At 38.2% G+C, this 21,845-nt stretch overlaps 2 protein-coding genes across 3 annotated transcripts in view; one reads left to right on the top strand and one right to left on the bottom strand.

Moving 5' to 3' along the window:
• Nucleotides 1-510: 510 nt before the first annotated feature.
• Nucleotides 511-20,069, top strand: abcd4 (ATP binding cassette subfamily D member 4). The gene is made up of 20 exons (XM_088089271.1): nucleotides 511-582; nucleotides 851-908; nucleotides 2,289-2,407; nucleotides 2,742-2,869; nucleotides 6,061-6,200; nucleotides 6,428-6,544; nucleotides 8,319-8,444; nucleotides 10,842-10,892; nucleotides 11,160-11,254; nucleotides 11,351-11,472; nucleotides 14,985-15,076; nucleotides 15,216-15,305; nucleotides 15,705-15,910; nucleotides 16,193-16,284; nucleotides 16,433-16,469; nucleotides 16,827-16,876; nucleotides 17,027-17,079; nucleotides 17,183-17,259; nucleotides 17,381-17,496; nucleotides 17,802-20,069. The coding sequence occupies exons 2-20, from the start codon at nucleotides 868-870 to the stop codon at nucleotides 17,895-17,897; spliced, it is 1,848 nt and encodes a 615-aa protein (XP_087945397.1). The 5' UTR covers nucleotides 511-582; nucleotides 851-867; the 3' UTR covers nucleotides 17,898-20,069.
• LOC121955150 (acetyl-coenzyme A synthetase 2-like, mitochondrial) overlaps nucleotides 18,053-21,845 on the bottom strand; it is a 69,259-nt gene continuing 65,466 nt past the window's right edge. For both annotated transcript variants that reach the window (XM_088089270.1, XM_042502974.2), the window contains 3 exons: nucleotides 18,834-18,897; nucleotides 18,600-18,721; nucleotides 18,053-18,513 (listed from right to left, as the gene is read on the bottom strand). In XM_088089270.1, the coding sequence (XP_087945396.1) occupies nucleotides 18,340-18,513; nucleotides 18,600-18,721; nucleotides 18,834-18,897 (360 nt within the window). In that variant the 3' untranslated portion in view covers nucleotides 18,053-18,339. The remainder of the gene's footprint in view (nucleotides 18,514-18,599; nucleotides 18,722-18,833; nucleotides 18,898-21,845) is intronic.

Raw genomic sequence — 21,845 nt, 5'->3', positions numbered from 1 at the left:
GTGCACTGTCCCTTTAAGTGACATTACTAAGAGGAAATGACGTAGTAAGTGTTTGCGAAAGACAAATTCAAAACTGCTCATATTTATCATATGAGAAAAGTTCGGCTTACCTGGATTCAAATCATAGACTGCAAATAAAGATCTTTATAATATAAAGGCTATGATTCAAACCTGTGAATCCGCCCAATTTTGACTTATATCAGGCCAAGGATCGTTTGAAATTACTTTGAATCTTTCCAAGGCTTCACATGCTGATATCTGCCAGATATTATCTGGATAGAATTGGTTAAAAAAAAAAAAAAAAATAGCGCCCAAACTAGCAAAATATGTTTCTTTTTTAGGACTAACATACTCTCCGTGCTATGGCATACAATGTGCTACATTTGTTTATGATAAAAACAATCCCAGAATGAAATGATCCATTTGCCAAAGTAATATTTTTGAATTCTTTCTGCAAAAGCTATGGGGACTTTTATTTTGAAACGGCCGCTTATACTATACCGGATGTCCGGACTTTTAATTTACGTACCAAAACAAACGCTCAACTCCGGTGCACAGCAGAGCAGCAAGCTAGAAAGAAAGGTTAGACTATAATAAAGATATAAGATAATTTATTCGGTCGGGATACGCGATAAAGTAGGGGGAAGTTAGTTTTAATTGTTTCGTCGAAGTTTGTTCCCTTTTTCCCCCGTTAACCGTTCTAACTGTTAGCTAACGTTAACCGGTTTCCTATTTGGCTGCTTCAGACTCGTTTAAAGTTAGCTTGACCTGCTAACGTAGTTAAAAGTCACTCAACGTAACATCGAGACCGTAAAACAAATGTTGGTTGTAAGTTAGTTTTGTCTTGTAGATCTGATTCAGCCCCCCATGCCTCGTTTGGAGAAGTCAAACGGCGGAGGTAAAAAAAGGTAAGACTACACTTCCAGTGAAACTGATGTATAGATGGTGGGGATGTATTGTTAAAACTTAACTAACCCTGGTATTTTCTCTGATGTATATATTATGAATAATTAATCACATCGCAAACAAATTATAGTAAAACCTTATTTAAGTAATTATACGTGCATGACAGTGCTAATAGCTAGTCAGTTTCCAGCTACTAGTTGCTTTACGTTGCTTTGCATTTTCAGCTAATAGCTGCTTTGAATTGTACGCAGTGTTGGGGAGTAACTAGTTACATCTAACTAGCTTTACATGTAATTAAATCTGCATTTCTAAGATTTTTCTCTCACACTTCAGACTGTAGCAATTCTTTAAAATGTTTTGCCTTCATTAATTTTTTGATTCATGATTTTTTAAAATCATTTTATGACTTGTAGCACTTAATTTTATTATTTTATTTTTTTTTTATTTTTAACTGTTTTTAAATGCCCCTTTATGCCAAATATCCTTGCTGACCTGAATTTTTTAATGTAAAGCACTCTGTGCTGCATTTCTCAGCTACATCTACTGAGAAAAATATTTAATTAAATCACAGTTAATAATCAAAATGTTGGTGTTACAAAGGGGTTACCTGCAGGGAAAAAATCAGTAAAAAGTTTATGTTGAATACAAAATTCATGCTGTTTCTTTACATCTTTTTGCCATGCGGGAATGCCTTCTTATGGCATATTTTTGGACACTGCAGGTTAGCAGAGCCAATTAGACAGATTTGAGTGCAACATTTATGCATTTATGTTATTAGGTCTTTTGAGCTTTATTGTCCTACTTAAAACATTTGTTATAAAAGTAATCAAACTATATAGGTTACACTTGGGGAAGTTATTAAAATAGTTCTAATAGTAATAGTTAAAAAAGTAACCCTCTCAACAATGTGTGCAAGTGTAAGAAAAAAATGGTGTAAGTGAGGGATGCAAAGGAATGCAATAATTTACTCTAAACAAAACTTCTTATTGCATGAATTGTATTCACATGTATGCTGCACATATTTGCTGTATTGCAAACTTTTGCACACATGTGATTAATATTTATGCACATCCTGCTAAAAACTGCAAAGCTCTCTTATTCTGACACAAATAAATTGTAGATATTTGTTATGTTATAGTACTTTTTTAAAGCATCTTTGTCACATTTTATTGGAACTTTTCTATTTTGTCTGTGATTATTGCTGTTCTTTGCCTTATTTTATCTATTTTACCTTACTTTATGTTTAATGTATGCACAAAAAAACAAAAGAAAAGTCCTTCTCAGTGGAAAAACTATGTAGTAATGCATCTAATTTTGATGTGGTCACTGGATTTAAGTTCTGACAAATACAGTGTTGTGTCTCTTGTTGTTCATAACCTCAGACCAAAATTAGACTGGAAGTTTGTCCAGAGGTTCTGCGGCATCCAGAAGGTCCTTTTCCCGTCATGGAGCAGTCAAAGTGTTCTGATGTTTGGGACGCTACTTGCTGTCACTCTGACAGGTATCTGCTGAAGCTATTTTTGCAGGAGTCATATGACAGGCAAAAGGGGGATATATTATCAAATCACATCAAGCTAGCTATCAAATAAGTGAATGAAATGAAATGTCTCTCATGTGAAGTCTCATCATGAGACACATTTAATGTCTGTTTGACAATGCTGATTGTGACATTGTAAAACTACTCTTAGATAACACTGAACTGCATACTGTGTTATTGTGCTGCTGACCTTAAGCTCAAAGGTCAGCTCAAAGGATTCCTAATTCCCCTGCGTTTTTTTGCAAGTCTCTTCTGCTGTCCCAGCAGTACGTTAACGCATCCTTTTTTCTGTCACCAGAGCAGCTGATCATTTACCAAGTCGGCATCCTCCCGAGTCACTTCTACAATGTTCTGGCAGACAAAGATTACTCCGGCTTCAGGAGTCTGGTGAGCACAGCTGTGGTGCTCATCTTACTAAACTCCACAGTAAGTGAAAGAAGCTGTGGGTTTTTTTGTCTTGCTGTCACTTTACTTGCATCTTTTTGTGTGTCTTTTGCTTTTGTTATATTGCTTTTTATTGTGCATTGTCTTTCTAAAAAATTAATAGTTTTCAATACGTAGAATCAATAGGATGATAAAAAAAATGGGTAATAAAAAAATGTTTGCAAAAAGGGAGAAAAATAAAATAAATAATATGAAATAATAAGATTCAAAGACGAAGATGATAAGACAAACAACACTAACATACACTGTGGTTACAAAGTCACATTTACACTGATTTGACAAAGGACGATTACATTTATAACTGGTTTACAGAGCATGTGATGAAAGGCTTTGGTCTTTTAACAGTTTTTACTCTCTTATCAGTCTCCTTTGTGTTCAGCTCTGCTTCTGATTGGTCTGCAGATTGAAGGCACTGATAAAAGGTGTCAGTACATTTATTTACTTTTTAGTTAATGTGTCATCACATAGATTTTTACTCAATAACTAAAGAGATTATTGTTAAAAAGGTTTATTCTTTATCAAGCCATTTTCTTTAGAAATCTCAATTTGCCGTAGGTGCTTGTTTGACTTTAATCTGTTATAAATAGTAACGTTAAAAATATATATATATGTATACATGAGCGTAGTTTTATTGATCAGCTGAATATTACACCATATTCAAGACACTTTAAAAAGAAAGAGGGGTCACTGTGTAGTGCATAAATGCACATTGATGTCAATCTCATTTTCTCCTTCAAACTGTTAATGATAGTTATTAATATTCAGAGGGGCTAACATTAGGCAGCTCTTATGAAATGTTTCCTGTTATTGTACTTGTTCGTCAGTGCTAGCATTAGCACTTTGTTAAGCCGACTTTAACGGCAGTTTCTCTTTTGTGACATCCCAAATTAATTTGGAGATAAAAACTTTAAAGTTAGTAAGAAATATCCCTAATGAAGCTGTAAAAGAAACAGACAGGGTTGGTAAGTGAAAGCTAACATAACAGCCTCTCTAGCTTAATTGTTGTTATGACAACATGTTTGTTTTTTGATAATATAGACTAGATGAGCAGTAATAGTACCACATATGACGTGAGTTTTTAGTTTTATTTTGTGAAATAATTTTTCAGTATAAACATTTTGGCTGAAACTAAAAAACAATCAGGCGATTGTTTTCTATATTTGATTGAATGACATCATGTTTGGTTTTGAATTGCTGTTCGACCATGGCCACTTTACAAGGTCAGGTCAGTCTGACATGCTCATTTTTACAGCCTTCACTCACCTGATCATGCCTGGATTTTGAACCTAAGAAACTGCAAACACATCATTCATATATATATATATATATATATATATATATATATATATATATATAATTTTAATGCCTGGCTAAAATAAAGGTATATTTGTTTGGACACTTACAAATATAACAACAAAAATAGCTCATGAGAGTTTAATTTAAGAACTAAGAACTATTCATTTTCCATGGTTTTCTTGATAATAACCAAAATTACTTAAATTCTTACATCAATAGCTATGGCATTGTACCGCCAAAAACACTACTTTTAAGCATTCCATGTTTTCTTTTCTGTTTGCTTTAAACACATGATACACACAAGAGTTAATGCTGAGTTAATTGCATAACCATTGTTTTTGATGACTGCAGCCATGCGTCTTGGCATGCTCTCCACCAGCTTCTGACATTGTTCTGCTGTCACAGCAGCCCATTCCTGTTGGACAAATTCAAACAAATTTTCTTTGTTTTTGGGCTTGTGGTTCTCCATTTTGAGTTTGATGATTTTCCACAGGTTTTCAATTGGATTAAGATCTGGTGATTGAGCAGGCCAAGGCATGGTGCGAATGTTGTGGTTCTCCATCCAGGCTTTAACTGACCTTGCCGTGTGGCAAGGGGCATTGTCTTGTTGGAAAATCCAGTCATTCAAGGCAGGAAAGAGTTTTCCAGCTGATGGAAGAAGACTGTTTTCAAGGGTAGTCCTGTACATGACCTGGTTCATTCGGCCTTCACACAATTGCATTTGCCCTGTTCCACTCAGACTGAAACAACCCCAGATCATGACTGATCCACCCCCATGTTTTACTGTAGGGGCAAGACAGTCTGGGTTGTAAGCTTCTCCAGGCTTCCTCCTAACCAGTAAGTTGGCTGGAGTGGGCATCAATTCAAAATTGGATTCATCACTGAAGAGAACCTTAGCCCAATCATCAACAGTCCAATCCTTGTGGTCTCGAGCAAAGAGTAACAGGGCCTTCCTCTGCCTTTCATTGATGAAGGGCTTCTTGCGTGCTCTGTGTGACTTCAAACCAGCTTCAACAAGTCGGTTTCGAACTGTCCTTGCCGAACAAGTCACATTTCTCGACAGTGCCCACTCATTTTTAAGGTCCCTGGAGGTCTGACGACGATTCCTGACACAGGAACGGATGAGTGCACGGTCATCTCGTGGGGTAGAAAGACATTTCCTGCCACGGCCAGGTAGCAATTTGGTAGTGCCATGTTCAGCTTGGTTTTTTTTTGTTGTAATGAACGGCTGTCTTGGAGATCTTCAGTTTTTTTGCTACCTGTCTCTCACTCATGCCAATATCCAGCAGTGCCAAGATGGCTGCCTTTGTGGCTTCACATAATTCTTTTGTTTTAGGCATTATGTGAGAGCTGACAACTTCTGAGTTGTGCTACGGCTTGAATGTAAGCAGGAAACCACTCTAGGCCTTTGCATGTGCAGTGCTGCTTGTGACATGAAATGGCCTCTTATATACCCTGGGAATCAATTAAGCTTAAGAATGTCAAATAGGACATAAAGTATTATGTGACCAGCTGCATTTTTGTTGTGTTCATGTGTATATATACGTTTAGTGGTACAGGATATAAGAATGAACAAGAAATTGAAGAAAACAAGGGTGGTCTAATAATTTTTTCCATGACTGTATATATATATATATATATATGGAGAGAGAGAGAGAGAGAGAGTTTACGGAGGGAACTGATTACAGTGTATTTGATCACATTGCTTTTTAAATGAACAGCTTCAGAAGGCCTTTTTCTGAAATATGAGAAATCATATAGCATTTACTCTTGTTAGTCTCAAAGAGTTCATGGTATTGTTACTATTTATTGTCTGTGTTACTTAACTCTCTAATAAACATTTTCTTTCTCTCCGTGTTTCTCTCTCCCTCTCCCAGCTGAAAAGTATCGACCAGTACATTTGCAATCAGATGTATGTTAGCTGGAGGAGGACGCTAACTGAGAGCCTCCACACATCCTACTTCCAGGGCCGAGTCTATTACACACTCAATGTGCTCAGAGAGGATATAGACAACCCGTAAGCTTTAGTGTTTTTGCTCTTTGTTGTCCTACCTTTTTTAAAGATTGTAAAGACAAATGCAATTTCAATTCATTAAATGTATCAGCAAATCCATCATTAATGCTTTTCTGTTAAAAATTATTTGGCAGAGAATATATTTGATAATAGAATATTGGACATAATCAAAGGTGGAGTGATTCAGTTGATATGTTTTTTTTCTGTGTTTCCGTCTGTGTAACTTACAGAGACCAGCGAATCAGTCAGGATGCAGAGAGGTTGTGTAAGCAGATGAGTACCATGGCGAGTCGTTTGATTATATCACCGTTCACACTGGCTTACTACACCTACCAATGCTTTCAGAGGTGAGTTTGTTGAGTATGGCGGCGACTGTAGTATATCACACTCTTTAACACGTCTAACGCCCTCTCTGCAGTTAAAACATCATCAGAGACATACATCCTGCTCTGGTATGGTATCACAATCTGTTACAGTCACAGTTGCTAATATGTGCTTTAGAGAGTTTTCCTGATATCAGACAGAGTAGACTCGTAGTGTAACGAGATGACGATTCTGTTTGGTATCAGGCAACCTCTCAAGCACATAAAAACATGGGAGTCAAGTCAAAGTCGGTTCAATGGGCAGATTCAGAGGTTTGGACAAAGGCAACGAGAGAAACACTTTTTTTTAAAGAATATTCATTTTTTATTTATTTAATATATTTTGCCTTAACTGGAGATTAGACAGTTTAAGCATGAAAGGGGTAGAGAGAGGGGATGACATCCGGCAAAAGGTTGAGGCCAGAAGTGATCCCGCGGTGGCTGCGGCGAGGATGCAGCCTCTGTACATGGGGCGCCAGCTCTACCAACTGGGCTACTGGATTCCCCATAAGAGAGGAAAATTTAAATAATAAGTTTTTAGAAATTATTATTTCTAGTTTTTAAAAATCAAGACTTACTTTTTGCATGTGCCTGTCTGTGGTTTGTTAAACAGTCATTTCTGTATTTTTCAATCCTGGATCCTATTTTCTCACGTTTTTGTGTCTAAGTGACTAATGGGAGCAACAATTTTTAAAACTGGTCCAGTGCTGAACGAGACAGCTGCAGCCCTGAAACAGACTGTAATGTAACCACTTTGGGCACATGCACCATCAATGTCCGTCCGCTAAAAGTGCATCTGTTTGCCACTGACAGGTTCAGATTATTATTTTGACAAAGATCCATGCAGAGACAGACCTTTTTGCTATAGAATGAGATTCTTTTTGTTTAACCCCTTACAGCCCTGAAATCACAATTGCCAAACCTAACGGACTCCATAAAAAAAAAAACCAACGTAATTTTAGCATGGATAGATCCAGCATATTTTTATATCCAACTGGAAAAATTATAGATTTATCAACCAAACTAGAATTGGTGATTGTTAGAACTGTAGACAAACAAACCAAGAGGGTTTGAATGAATTTTGTTTTACAACGGTAAATGATGAAGTGGTGTTTAAGGATAAAATTACTGTTAATTTAAATGGAGTCTCGTGAGTTTGGCAAATGTTTTTGGGGCTGTTTGGTGAAACAAAAGGGATCTTACTCTTCAATAAAAAGGGATTGTTTTCATGTTTTAGATGAGCCTCTCAGTGGCAAAAACAGGCACTTGTAGTGGAAGGACATTGACAATGCAAACATGTCCATAGCTCAATACGGGATCAGTTTCAAAAACTGTTGTTCCCATTAGTCACATGAAGACAAAAACATTGGAAAATAGCCAAAGTTATCCTTTAAGACACAAGAAAGTCTCCATATAATCAGTGATTCTTAACAGATGGCACTTGTTTTATATGTATCTGTTCCAGCTGTAAAGGTCTGCTAAAACTCTTAACTAAAAAAATCGCCATTGCTTTTCGATAAATGTGAGGCTCAGTTTTTCTACTGTAACTGCAGCAAAATGACACTGTGACTTTTGTTTCTTTTAGTATTGTCTTTTGTATACTGAGTATTTAATTTAATTTTCCTTACTTGTGTTCTGTTTTAATGCATTTTCCTTCTCATTGTCTTTGTCGTGTTGTTTTAATGTCTTATGGAAAGCACTCTCAGTTTCCCCTGTGTTTTGAAAAGGGGTGTATACACAAAGTTTCCTTGCTTTGCAGCACCGGTTGGATCGGTCCTGTGAGTATCTTTGGCTACTTTGTGATTGGGACCATTGCCAATAAAATCCTCATGGGGCCAATTGTATCAACTCTGTTTGAGCAAGAAAAATTGGAGGGAGACTTCAGGTATGTCAATGGTGGTTTATCAAGAATCAAACACACAGAAGTACCTGTTTCAGTAAGATTCTGTGCTGACAGACAAGCAGAACAGGACTGACTTAAAAGTGCACTTCCGTAGAGTAGTTGGGTAATTTCCCAGCTTTATTTGATGCAGTGTTTATTTGTAAGGAAATAAGTTCTTTGTTAAGAGGAAGTATCTGTAGACTTTGGCCTGGTGCCCTTTGCCTCTTAGGAAATAACAGGATGTGCGCTAGTTGTGAAAGAGGAATTGTTATTTAAGTTAACTGTCACAAGTTTAAGTGGACCAACGCCCAATTTTCAAAATTCATGCATGATTCTATGGGCTGAGACAGTCAAAAAAAATGTAAAGAGTCAACATGCACAACTCTCTCCCAAATCCAAAACCTAGAGTATAAAACTCATATTTGTGATATCATCAAGTATAAGGACTGGAGCTGCTCCATAGACAATTAATGGAAAAAGTAAAATATTCAAATATTCTGCATAATACTGATATGTTTTCTGTTCCAGAACTGAGAACACTACAATAGAATAAAGCTCATCTGGAAATTAAAATAAAAAAGGAAAATAAACATTCGGTGGGCCCACAAAATCAGGCTCTCATTCATTGTCTAAGGAGCAGTTCCAGACTTTACACTTAATAACATCTCAAATTTGAGACTTTTTGCTGCAATCCATTGTACCTGGATCTTGGTAAAAAATTATTTCCAACAACAGAAAAATGCAATGAAACAATTGCAGAATTGACTTTTGGTCTACACTGAACAATATTTTCTTTTTTTGTTTTGTTGAACTTTTTATTTTCGATTTTCACAAAAAGGAATATTCCCTGACATCGGACTTTATATGAAATTATGATGATAATAATAAAAATAAATAGATGATTATAATTAATTAAATAATAACCCTTTAAGGTAAAAAAAACAACATACATACAAAATAACAACAGTATAAAATAATAACTAAATGAATAAATAAGAATAATTATTGAAATGTAAAAAAAAAATATATGTAAAAATTATATTAAATTATAAAAAAAATAAATACAAAAAACACTTTTGTTTTTGTTCCCATATCTCACAGGTTAAAGTTAAAGATTTGAGATTTGGGTGTACTGTGATGCTCACATAGAAATGAGGAAATGTTACAAAACTTCACAAACTCTGCATATATGTTCCACTACAGCAGAACTGTAGAATAGGCATTTTTCAGCAGCTGTTCTGTAGAGAAACACGTCTGCATCTACATCCATGATCTGCATCACCTGCTGCCAGGTCGATAATGTCACCATATGATTATATGACAGCTTCTGAAAGAGTTCTGCACTGATGACAGCCACCACTGATGCTTTTGTCTCACTGATCAATGCAGCTATGTTTCACTGAGCTTCAGTGTAAAAAAAACGTTACTCTGCAGAGGCAACAGACTGCATAGGCCCAGATAACTATAATAATATTAACCAAACATGGAGCTGGTGCTGCAGCTGCTGAGTGCACCGAACCAGCAGCAGCGTTGTGTCTGAGAGGGCCCTCACTGAGAGACTTAATGGAATACTTAAGATTACGATTGTTGATGATGATATTAGGCTGTTATGGTGCGCCCTCCGGTACTGGTGCCAAACGCGCAGCGCGTAATGGCGCGCGCCTAGCGGTGGCGCTGCAGCTGACCACAACTGGATCAGCTGTCAGTCGCCTTTCGAGAAGCGAGGAAATGAAAAAATAAGAGACTTGGGATCCGGCCTTGGTGGCTTGCGGGGGAGCCTCGTTTCCCGGTGCGCACCGATACTACAACATGTCACATGCATAAAGTGTGCGGCAGCGCGCGGTCAATAACAGGGTTACTGCGAAAACACATTCTACTAAAACCCGCCAGTAACATTTCCCCTCTCTCTGCTGCTGTCTGTGGTTCACACAATTATGCTTGGCACCTGTTAATACAATTTTGACTGTTGAACTTTATATGAAACAGCAATGAAGAGCAAGACACTTATTTTATACACGGCATTGTGGTTATATTGATGTAGGTCCTCTGTAGATGTTTATGAAGCTAAGAAACTGGACATACAGATGACTTTAGTGCAGGCCTCCATGTTTTCTGGAGCAGATGCACTGAGACACATTTAGACATGAAGACTAATAACCATGCAGAATTATAGACTTTGAACTTTCAATGGATCACAAGGTTGCTTCTCTGGTTTCTGGCTTTGAGAGAGAATAGCTTATGTTCACAAATAATGATGGAACTTTCAGAGGCCATGGAAATAACAATTAAAGTCTTAAGTTAAAACAATTCGATTTTGTGTTGAAATGAATGGTGTTAAAGTTCAAATGTTTGCTTTAAATGAAAATGATTTATTTAAAAAATATGTTTTTGTGTCTTCAGATTCAAACACATGCAGATTCGTGTCAATGCAGAGTCTGCAGCTTTTTACAGGTGAGGCGCAAACACAATTCATATACCAGGGTTGACCTTTTCTGATTCAGTTTACTATGTCTTGTGCATGATTCATGCCTTCAGAAATTCCTAAAATGTAAATATAGTTTCAAGAAAGTTTGGACGGTCATAACAGGAGAACATACATAGAAACTGCACTTGATGTACTTTACTGTAATTAGAAAAAAACATTAGTGTCTAGCACTATCTGAATCGTTTTCACAGAGTTAAAGCAGGTTAAAAAACTGTTGCTGCCTGTGTTTTTAGAGCCGGTAAAGTCGAGCACATGAGGACTGACCGCAGACTTCAGGCTCTGCTACAAACTCAGAGGAGTCTAATAAACAAAGAGCTCTGGCTTTATAGTAAGGACATCCTACATTACACACCACACTCACTGACTTTATGGTTCACTGATTGTTTTGAATAAATTTGTTATTCTTTGACTTTTCCTCTCTCAGTCGGGGTGAACACCTTTGACTACCTTGGAGGTTTCCTCAGCTACATTATCATTGCCATTCCTATCTTCACTGGTGTCTACGATGGTCTCACTCCTGGTGAGCTCAGTGCGCTCATCAGTAGGGTAAGCTTGTGTTTTTTTTCTGTTCCTACTTCTCAGAATTTGTTGTTCTTAAGAATTGCAACAAGAACCTTAAAAATGTCACTGAAGAGGTAAAACAGTCGTTATTTTTAACAGTCAGTATAGATGGGAATGCTGCTCCCAATTTCAATCAATCATTGATTGTCCTCAACAACACATAAACTTTTATAAACTCCAAGGACACTTGGAAAACACAGACCTCTGCCAAGGCCAATAGTCCAGTCCTCTATGATATGCAAACAGCAAGCACAACCACGATATACGTATGTCTGGACAAATTCCTAAAAATATCAGTTATGTCAGAATATGGTTGTGCCTAGGTGAAGCCATATCATTTCAATTTTGCATTTATTATGTTCAACATTTTAAATATTTCACATACCTAACACATTTGTAAAAAACATAAAATGCAGTTTTATCATGAACATCTGTTCAAATATCAGATAAGTAGACTGAAAAAACATCCCTGAGTGCTTCATAACGACTGTTTTCCGAATGATGTTTAAGGAACTACATGTGCAAGTGACTCCACAGGATTACACTTAATCATAAATGTTGACAGTGATATGGAGTCATCATAATTGTACAGTTGACTATGTTTTGTCACTGCTGAACTTAACTATCATCAACTGGATTTTAAGGCATTTATTCTGTCAAGGTCAAATGCACTATCTTGAAATGTTAACGAAAGTGAACTAGAGGTGTTGGGATATACAGGTGTTTACAATAACTATGATATCTAAAAGTGAAGTATTGATATCATGTTAATAATACACATATCTGTATTAATCCAATGCCTCTGAAATAATTTCTTTCCATTCTCACTTTGTCTCCCTCCTTCAGCACTATCTGGTTGCATTTTACTATCTTTTAAGTGTTATTGACCTTGTTATCTGCTTTGGTACAGTTATGATTACAGACTCTCTCCGCCTCCCTGCACTCGTATCTGTATCTTGAGTGTAATTATTTTGTTAAAAATAAAAGTAATAAAATGCACAATAAACAAAGTTAAAGATTAATTTGACTGATAGCTTTATTATTGTATCAGTAGTACCATTTTCTATAGATGGCCCAATAATATTGTGATTGTTAGGTCTTTTGGCCATGATAATCATGATATTATGATGATATTATGCCAGTCCTAGTGAAAAAATATTTGTATGTCTGCCCTGTGACTTGGATCAGCTTCAAAGTTTAATTGGTACTTCCTTTAATCCTGCTACACCCTTCCACAAAACTTCATTAAAATCAGGCCTGAAGTTTCTCCGACATCCTGCCGACAGACAAAAAATCATCAATTAAAAACACAGCCTGCTTGGTGGAGATAATCAAAAGTAGATATGAGTGAAAATAGATAACATAATTTAAAATAAGTTAAATTAAAAAAGAAAATCTGAAATCATAAAAAGCGTGACCCTGAATGGATATACAATGTGTGCTTATATGTTTAGCTTAGAAGGCAGAGAGTTTGGAAGGTTTGCGATCACAAAACAGCTTATTAATGTGTATGTTGCTCTTTTGACCACAGGGTGGCAGCAAAAGCTTTCTCTACCGATGAAATATTCACACTGAGTTTGAAAGCCTGCAGATCTTACTAATTAATTTGTTTGGTATTATATCACTTGAAAACTGCCTCAATCACAGGACACAAGCACATGAATGTATTATGATAATTAGGGCCCGACGAAAATCAACATCTGAACTTGTGCATTTTCGTCAGAAAAAGACATTTCAGATTTCTGGATTTTTTTTTTTTTTTGCCCCTCTTATTCTGAAAATAATATTATGTTTGAGTTATAGTGGGACCATAGAGTGAAACATTACCCAAAATATCAGGAAGCACCACAGCTACAGAACAGTCTCTTAAGTAGATGCGTCTGTCGAAATTAAGGAACATCAGCCGGACTCATACATCAGTCGAGTTGATGATCGGCGTGAGCCACATAATATGTGTAGCTAATATTATCAGTTAAATATTTGACAGACTTCACTGCTATTTCTGAAATAAATAATATCGTTTGCCCTAAAAACGTGTCTGATGGTTTGGCTTAATGGGTTAAATAGGTGGTGAGGATGCAGTAGATCGGCGGTTCGAATCTTGTTTGGGATTTTGTTTTTTTTAATGTATAAAAAATCATTTGGTGGTAGATTCATACGGTTTAGACACTTGTTGTGATGTTGCTGAACAAATTAGCCATGTGAAGTTGAGTAATATGTGGTTTTTGCCAATAAATGAGGTGACATGGTCCCGAAACAGGTAAAAGCAGTAATTTTGCCTTGAAAAAATCTTAGTTGACTATAGGATCAATTCATCTGTCAAGTTTTTGCCAGATGTCACCACTGTAAAATTACAAAAGTCTTAATCTGTATTTGTCTGGAGGTTTAGGTTATAATGCTAGTTATTTGGCTTGAATATATAAGATTGCTGGTTCAAAACCTACTGGAAATATTTTTCTTTATGCCGTAAAATGTAATTTGGCGGTAGATTCATACAATTTAGACACTTGTGTTATGGTCAAACAAACTTAGCCACATAAAGTTGAGTAATACGTAATTTTTGCCAATAAATGAGGTAAAGTGGTCCTGAAAGGGGTAAAAGCAGTATTGGCAGTGACTTATGTCGAAATCAAGGAATATCGGCCGGATTTATATATTAGTCGACTTTCGACAGACGTCACTGCCGATACTGAATTTTGCCCTGAAAAATTTTAGTTGATTATCGGCTCAACTCATCTATCGGTCGTTTTCGCCAGGTGTCACCACTGTAAGCTAGCAAAAGACAGGGCTTACCTGAAGACTGGAGGTTTGGCTCATCAGACCAGTCACTTGGCTGAAACGCAAAAATACACCAGTTCCAGACTACCTGGAAATATTTTTTATGCAGTTAAATTTAATTTTGTGGTAGATTCATACAGTTTAGATACTTGTTGTGATATCGCCCGAAAAAATTAGGCATGTAAAGTTAAGTGATATGTCGTTTTTACCAATAAATGAGGTGAAGTGGTTCCGAAACAGGTAAATTTTACCCTGAAAAAATCTTAGTTGATCAGTCAGCTTTTTGGCAGATGTCACCACTATAAATGAGCAACAGAGGAGTATTTATTCTGATTGGAGATTTAGCTCTACAGACTAGCTTTTTGGCTGGAATACGAGAGATTGCTGGTTCGAATCTCCGCAAAAATCTATTGTTTTATTTATGCTGTAAAATTGAATTCGGCATAGATTCATACAGTTTTGTCACTTGTGATATTGCCGAACAAATTTTAAAAAAGCAATATCAGTGTTCTTGTGAAATATCTCACCTCAGGGTCCAAACTCTGCCAGCATTATCCAACTTTCACAGAAATGTAATTTCTCGTGACATTTCACTCTGTCGTCCGATCTGCGTGGTTGTTACCGACTTTTCTTCTGTGTTTAAACACTCTTCTTTTAGTAGTGGTGTTGTCTCCTATTTACTCTCTGCTCTGGTTCTCTCTCTCCTTGTTCATATTCAGAATGCCTTTGTGTGCATCTACTTGATAAATGGCTTCACGCAGCTAATAGACCTGTCAACCACTCTGTCAGATGTGGCTGGATACACCCACAGGTATCACACTGCATACTGAAATACAGATGACAGCAGCGTTTGTGCATGCCATCTTCCTTTCTATCACTGTGTGTGTGTGTGTGTATGTGTGTGTGTGTGGTGTGGTGTGTGTGTGTGTGTGTGTTTGTGCTGTGGTTAGAATTGGGGAGCTCATGGAGGTGATGGATGACATCCTACGCAAGCAGTGCGACTATGACCCAGCATCAGGCGAAAGTTACGACTTTGACAGGTTTGTGAGAACATTTTTACATTCATTTCTGCTGCAAAAAAAGTACAGTTAAAGTGAAAAGCAACAGGCCGCATGTCATGAGTGCACTTAGGTAAACTAATATCAAAAAAAGAAAGCAAACAAGATGACAAAGAGGAATAAAGTAATAATGCTACAGTATAATCCCAGTATAATCCAGAGCTCTGTAACTGCTCATTGCTTGCTTGAAAAGATTCACTAAAAGGTTTGAATTCAAAATTCTAAATTCTGTGTGGACATTCAGTTATTTACTGTTTATTGAGTTACTTTTAAGAATTCTGAACATAGTACTCACCCTGGGAGGGTGAGAGTTTTTTCTACTTGCAGCAACCAAGAGAAAAACTCCTTCACTAATATAACTTATTTTATTTATCCACACAGTGACTTCAACATCAACGCAGGCCCTGCAGACACTGCCTTCATCCTGGATCATCTTTCGTACCAATCTCCTTTTTCAGATGAGCTGCTGGTGGAGGATCTAAGTCTGAAAATCAAAGAGGGAACACATCTGTTGGTGGTGGGGAACACAGGCACTGGCAAGACGTCACTACTGAGGGTCCTCAACCGACTCTGGGAGGCACACAGCGGTGAGAGAGCAGCGCGTCTGTCATTCATATTTTTACAATAATATTTACATTTGAGATAACGCCCAATTGCTGTAGAGCGCTGCATTAAGTTACTGCTAATGAATAAAGCATTTTCTACTGTCGCAACTTCCCTTTTAAAGCTAAACAAGTCAACAGTTGTTTTCAGCGCCAGCGGATAAGTTTGAAATATTGCAGAGAGCAAAAGAACAAGAAAGAGCCACAGGAGACAAAGCGCTGCTGAGAAAAGCCTAATTAGTTTCCTCACACCAACTGTCCCCTCAGGTTTTGTCCAGATGACGACATGTTTCGGTCCCAGAGGAACCCTCTTCCTGCCACAGAAACCTTACCTGACTGATGGGACACTGCGTGAACAGGTCACCTTCTGCTTTGTGTTGTTTTTCTTTTCTCTATAGTCTGTAACTCATTACACAATACATTTTCAAGTGCTTGTTGGAAGTTCAGGAAAGTGTGGAAATCTACCATAATCAAGTAACTTTATTGGTAAACTCTCATCTCCAACAGGTGATCTACCCGCTGAAGGACATTTATCCTGCATCAGGTATCAGACTTCACTCTGACTAAACTGTTTAACAGTGCTTCATTTAAATGCAATAGATGTTAGTGCATTTAATCACAGTTAATGAAAATGTAGAAACGTACAAATAAATATTAATCAGAAGCACAGTGGGCATGAAGGTAAATATGTTGTGTGTCATTTGGACATTAAAAAAAACAAAACGTCATAAAAACAGTACATCAGTGTTGCAAGAATGTGACCGTATATAGTACGACATGTATATTTCTATCAATCTAAACTTGACCAAATTTTTGGTTTTAATTTATAACTTTGTGTCACTGCTGCCTCTTACATTATTCATGAAGAGCTGGTGATAACTGTTAGTGTCCTTTTCTTCAGGGTCAGTGGACGATGACAGAATTATACAGTTCCTTGAACTTGCTGGAGTGGTGAGTGACATTATCCTGCAAAATATTCCTTTGAACTGAAATCTGAAATCTGAAATGAATTTTATTTTGCTCAATTACTTATTCAGCTTGAATATGTCACAACATTATTTTGATTTTGAATACTGAATTAAACTGCTATCTGTGATCCAGTCCAGTCTCCTGAAGCGGACGGGCGGGTTGGATGAAAAGGTGGACTGGAACTGGTAAGCGAAAATACCACAACAACGATGGCAAAGTAAAACAATAAATGTTTGTCTTGCTTGTGCCACAAATCAATGCAGACCCTGAATTAGTTGTTCTCTGCAGGTATGATGTTCTGTCTCCGGGGGAAATGCAGCGTCTCTGCTTTGCTCGGCTCTTCTACCTGCAACCAAAATATGCAGGTGTGTTATCCTGAATTTCTGTAATGTATTCATGAATGATTCATCAGATGAAACAAGATGTGTTAGAGGTGACCTGAGCTTTACCATGCCAGTGTTTTTACATTATCTTTTGTCTTTACAGTGCTGGATGAAGCCACCAGTGCTCTGACGGAGGAGGCAGAAGCACAGCTGTACAGAACCTGTAAACAGCTCGGCATGACTTTGGTCAGTCTGGGACACCGCAGCAGCCTGGAGAAGGTAGACCAAACACACAAGTGTATTCCTGTGTATTTACCTTTGCTGACAGCCATCCTGACCAACTTGCAGTCACCACTTGTAACTCAGCAGCTCCCACCAAACCCTGGTGCTCAGTGCATTAAACTGAAGAGAAGCAAAATTAACCTATAGACTCACATGTTTGACCAGTCAAAAATGTTGGTTAACAGTTGACATCCCTTGTTGGAAACCGTGGGTTTAAATCATCAGGTTTCTTTTTTCAATTTAACACCTACCTCCTCTTGCTTTGTTCCCAAATATGAACTCTGTGTTTCTGTTTCTCACAGTACCACGATGTCCAGTTGAAGTTGTGTGGAGGAGGCCAGTGGGAGTTAACCAAGCTGAAAGGAGGCAGCGGGAGTCTCAGAGAAGACGCAACGTGACAGCAGAGTCATCTCGTTGAAATCTTGGACATGCGGTGTACTCCTCTGGTCTGTATGTGTTTATGTAACTCTGAGGCAGAGCTCAACCAAAATGTTCTGGATCCAAAGAAGAGTAAATTAACCCATGATGATAACAAATCAGGGGAGAAGAAGGATTAAGTTTTGTGTGCCTTTACTTGTATTTAATGTATAATGTTTACAATCGCTACATTGGTATATGTGTATAAACACACAATGTTCTCGGCTCTTTGTAACTTCGATCAAGAGCAGAGTACTTCTGTGGTTTATACATTAAGTTTCAAAAAGTTGTTTACCTGATTTCACTAAATGTCTTGAAAACTAAACAAAAAAATATTGGCCTTTAAAATCATTTTTGATATAATGGTTAAGTGAAACAGTGAGCAACCACTTTCACACTCCTCTTAAGATGGGAATGCATTAGTCATGGTTGTTGTATTAGACAGAGCTCACGGTGACCTTGAATTATCTCTTGAACTGCTGCAGGATCATCCAGAGTGCTTAGGTCACCCAACCCGTTCGTATCTCGCTCCACCACTTTCCGCAGCACCCGGCGCATTATCTTACCCGAGCGCGTCTTCGGCAGCCGCTGGACGAACTGTGAAAATGACATGACGATGCGACCTTAATACAAGTTAGTCTTAAATGTTTGTTTGCACTTTACAGTCAGTAAGACAGAGTTACCTGGATGAAGTCTGGACAGGCGTACTTTGCAATCTTTTTGGATACCATGTCGTTAAGAAGCCGGGAGAGGTCCGCCTCTTGAACATCCACATCCTTTTTTAGCACCACAAAGGCGTACACACCTGACAACAAAGATGATGGACATTCTCCGCTAATATTGATTCTTTTTTTTTTTTGACATACAGTACGGACATTTTTTAACCGAAAAACATTTACAACACATCACTTGCTCACCTTGTCCTTTGATGTTATGCGAGTATCCTATGACAGCAGACTCAGCCACCGCAGAGCATTGATTCTGTTACAGAAATCACAATCAGGATCATCTGCACATTTGAACTGCTAAAAAAATAGAATTTCACTTTAGTTTAACATTGTATAAAGGACACAGCAAAAGGAACTTTTAAAGGTACAGGTCACTATTTATCAGTCTCAGTTTTGGTGTGAATTGCAGAGTTTTGGGGATATTGGCTGTACAGATGTCTGCCTCTCTCCAGTATAATGGAACTAGATGGAACTTATGCTCAGCTTATGGTGCTCAGAGCATCAAAAAAAAAAAAGAAAATTCTCAAGCCTCTCCTTGAATACCACTTGTCGTGCATGTTTTAGATCTCACTAATGCTACACGACTGATTCAAATGATCAGCTCATTATGAGCTCCTGAAGCAGCTTGAGGACAGGCTGAACCTTTGAATCAGCTGTGCTGCAGATGGGAGAGATCTCAAACATGGAGAACTAGTGGTCCTTAAGGAGAAGTTTGAGAAACACTGCTCTACTGCAATCTCTCTTTCCAGAAATCATGATCTGGTTACTCAAGATAACCCACAGACTTTCCCGAAAAGAGGGAAGGGTGCATCTAGCTTTCGAGCTAGCTAATGTTACAGCTCAGCTGTGAAGTAGAAGCACACTTCCTTCTAACACTGATGTGTAGGGTGTAGATTGGTAGACAGAAAATAGTTCCTAAATAAATTATTCCTACATGAAACTGCTCATAACAAAGGCTGTGGAATATCTTTAGTGACTGTGTCATGATTTTTGGAAAGAAACTTTGCTGTAGAGTTTTTAAACTGTATTTTTTTAGTCGCTTCGTGCACTACATGCTAAGCGCCATTTAGTTCCCTTATATCGGAGAGAAAGTCGACATCTCCAACACTGGGCAACTTACACCAAAACGATCTAGATTATACATAACACTACAGGTAAGAGCGAAGAATATATATTTTTGATGTTGGGGTGTAATGTCCCTCTAATGAACCTGAAATTTTGAGCTTTCCTAAACCAGACCTTCCCCACTTCGTCACAAACTTTTCTCTCTTTAGCAGAAAGAGGAACTATTACTTTTAACTTTTTGTAACTACACTATAGCTAACTGCTCTAACTCCCATTTTATGTCCTTCATACAGATTATTACTTTAATTATCTCTGTACTGTACCTACATTTTTTTAAATAAAATTTGCTCCAAAACTTAATTGGTGGCATTTTTCTTTTTTCTTTCTATTTCATTTATTGCTCCATTTATAAGCTGCTTGGTTTTTGCAGCTGTCCTTGTAAATATACAACACTTAAAAATCAAATTAACATTAACATTAACATTAACATTAACGTCTACTGTTTTCTAGCCCTCGTGTTGTCCTTGGGGTCAATCTGACCCCAAATGAAATCTTTTGCTATCAAAATATATTTTTTATACTTACGTAAACAAGGTCTGTTGGCCCTAAATTCCAAAACGAAGGGAAACGTGTGGCAATGGGTTGGACTGAAGTAAGACTAAAGGTGTAACACAGAACCAATTGACTATTTATACAATATGCTTTAAATGACAGAATGACCCCAAAGGACAAAAGGTGTATAGTAAATGGGAGGACATTACAAGGGCTAGAGACTAGCGAAGGTAACATTTTAGGGTTGAAAATTGTAAGCACTTTCCATAATTGATTATTGGTAAAAATAGTTTGTTGTGTTTTAAAAAGAGCATTACAACTACCTATACCAAATAATACCAAATGCCTTTTTTCCTCATTTAAAGCTCACAGCAACATATTCTATTATACTTTTGACATCATTGCATAACTATCAACTGATCTATCAAATATCACACGTTTGATCAAATTCTTAATGACCTATTAATCAATCACTGAATAATCTTTAACATCCCCAGAGCATTTGATCCTAAATACAATGCAACCCTTAAAGCCAGAGATAGTTGCTCTTAACTACACATACGCATGCAGTTTGGCGCACCCTCAAAAAACAAAAACAAAACACACGATGTGAACGCAAGATGCAGTATTTATATAAAACAGCAGGAGCCGTGTAGGGGCAGAGTGTCAGTGATAAAGTAATCAGCATGAGTGACACGTACTCCCCTATGTCCTGATGGGCTCCATTCAGAGGCCTTACGTATCACCAATGTCGCCGCTGTCACCTTTTCTGCCTTGATCTAAGCGTTAACGTGATAGTAGCCTCCTTTAGTGTTGCCAGTTGTTTATGGCCTGAGCTCTCGTGTGCCCTCTAGACGTATTCTCCATTAGCATGTGTCGTGTATAGGCACCCCTCCCTGAGCTACCACCTTATTGTGGTGGAGGGGTTTGCGTGTCCCAATGATCCTAGGAGCCCAGTTGTCGGGGGCTTTATGCCTCTGGTGGGGTCTCCCATGGCAAACAGGTCCTAGGGGAGGGACCAGACAAAGTGTAGCTCACCAGACCCCTTATGATGAAAGACATAAATGGTCCAAAGTTTCCCTTGCCCAGACGTGGGTCACCGGGGCCCCTCCCTGAAGCCAGGCCTGGGGGTGGGGCTCGATGGCGAGCGCCTGGCGGCCGGGCCTTTACCCATGGGGCCCAGCTGGGCACAGCCCCAAGAGGCAACATGGGACGTCCTTCCCGTGGGCTCATCATGCCCCGCTGGCTCAGTGCCTGTATGTTGGAGTTTACCCCGTTGGACGAGAGGGTAGCCTCCCTCTGCCCTCAGGTGGGGGGACGCATCCTGACTGTTGTTTGTGCCTGTGGTCCAAACAGCAGCTCAGAGTTTCCACCCTTTTTGAAATACTTAGAGGGGGTGCTGGAGAGTGCTCTTCCTGGGGATTCCCTCATTCTGCTGGGGGACTTCAATGCTCACGTTGACAGTGACATTGAGACCTGCTGGGGCATGATCGGGAGTCGGGCTCGGGGGTGGGCTCTCCCATCTCTAGGGCTGAGGTTGCCAAGGTGGTCAAAAAGCTCCTCGGTGGCAGGGCCCCGGGGGTG

The sequence above is a fragment of the Plectropomus leopardus genome, chromosome 16 (assembly GCF_026936395.1).
Source record: "Plectropomus leopardus strain MGB_pleo_1.0 chromosome 16, ASM2693639v1, whole genome shotgun sequence".
Taxonomy (NCBI): domain Eukaryota; kingdom Metazoa; phylum Chordata; class Actinopteri; order Perciformes; family Serranidae; genus Plectropomus; species Plectropomus leopardus.
Note: the sequence above shows the minus strand (reverse complement) of the source record. Positions and strands in the feature narration are given on the sequence as shown.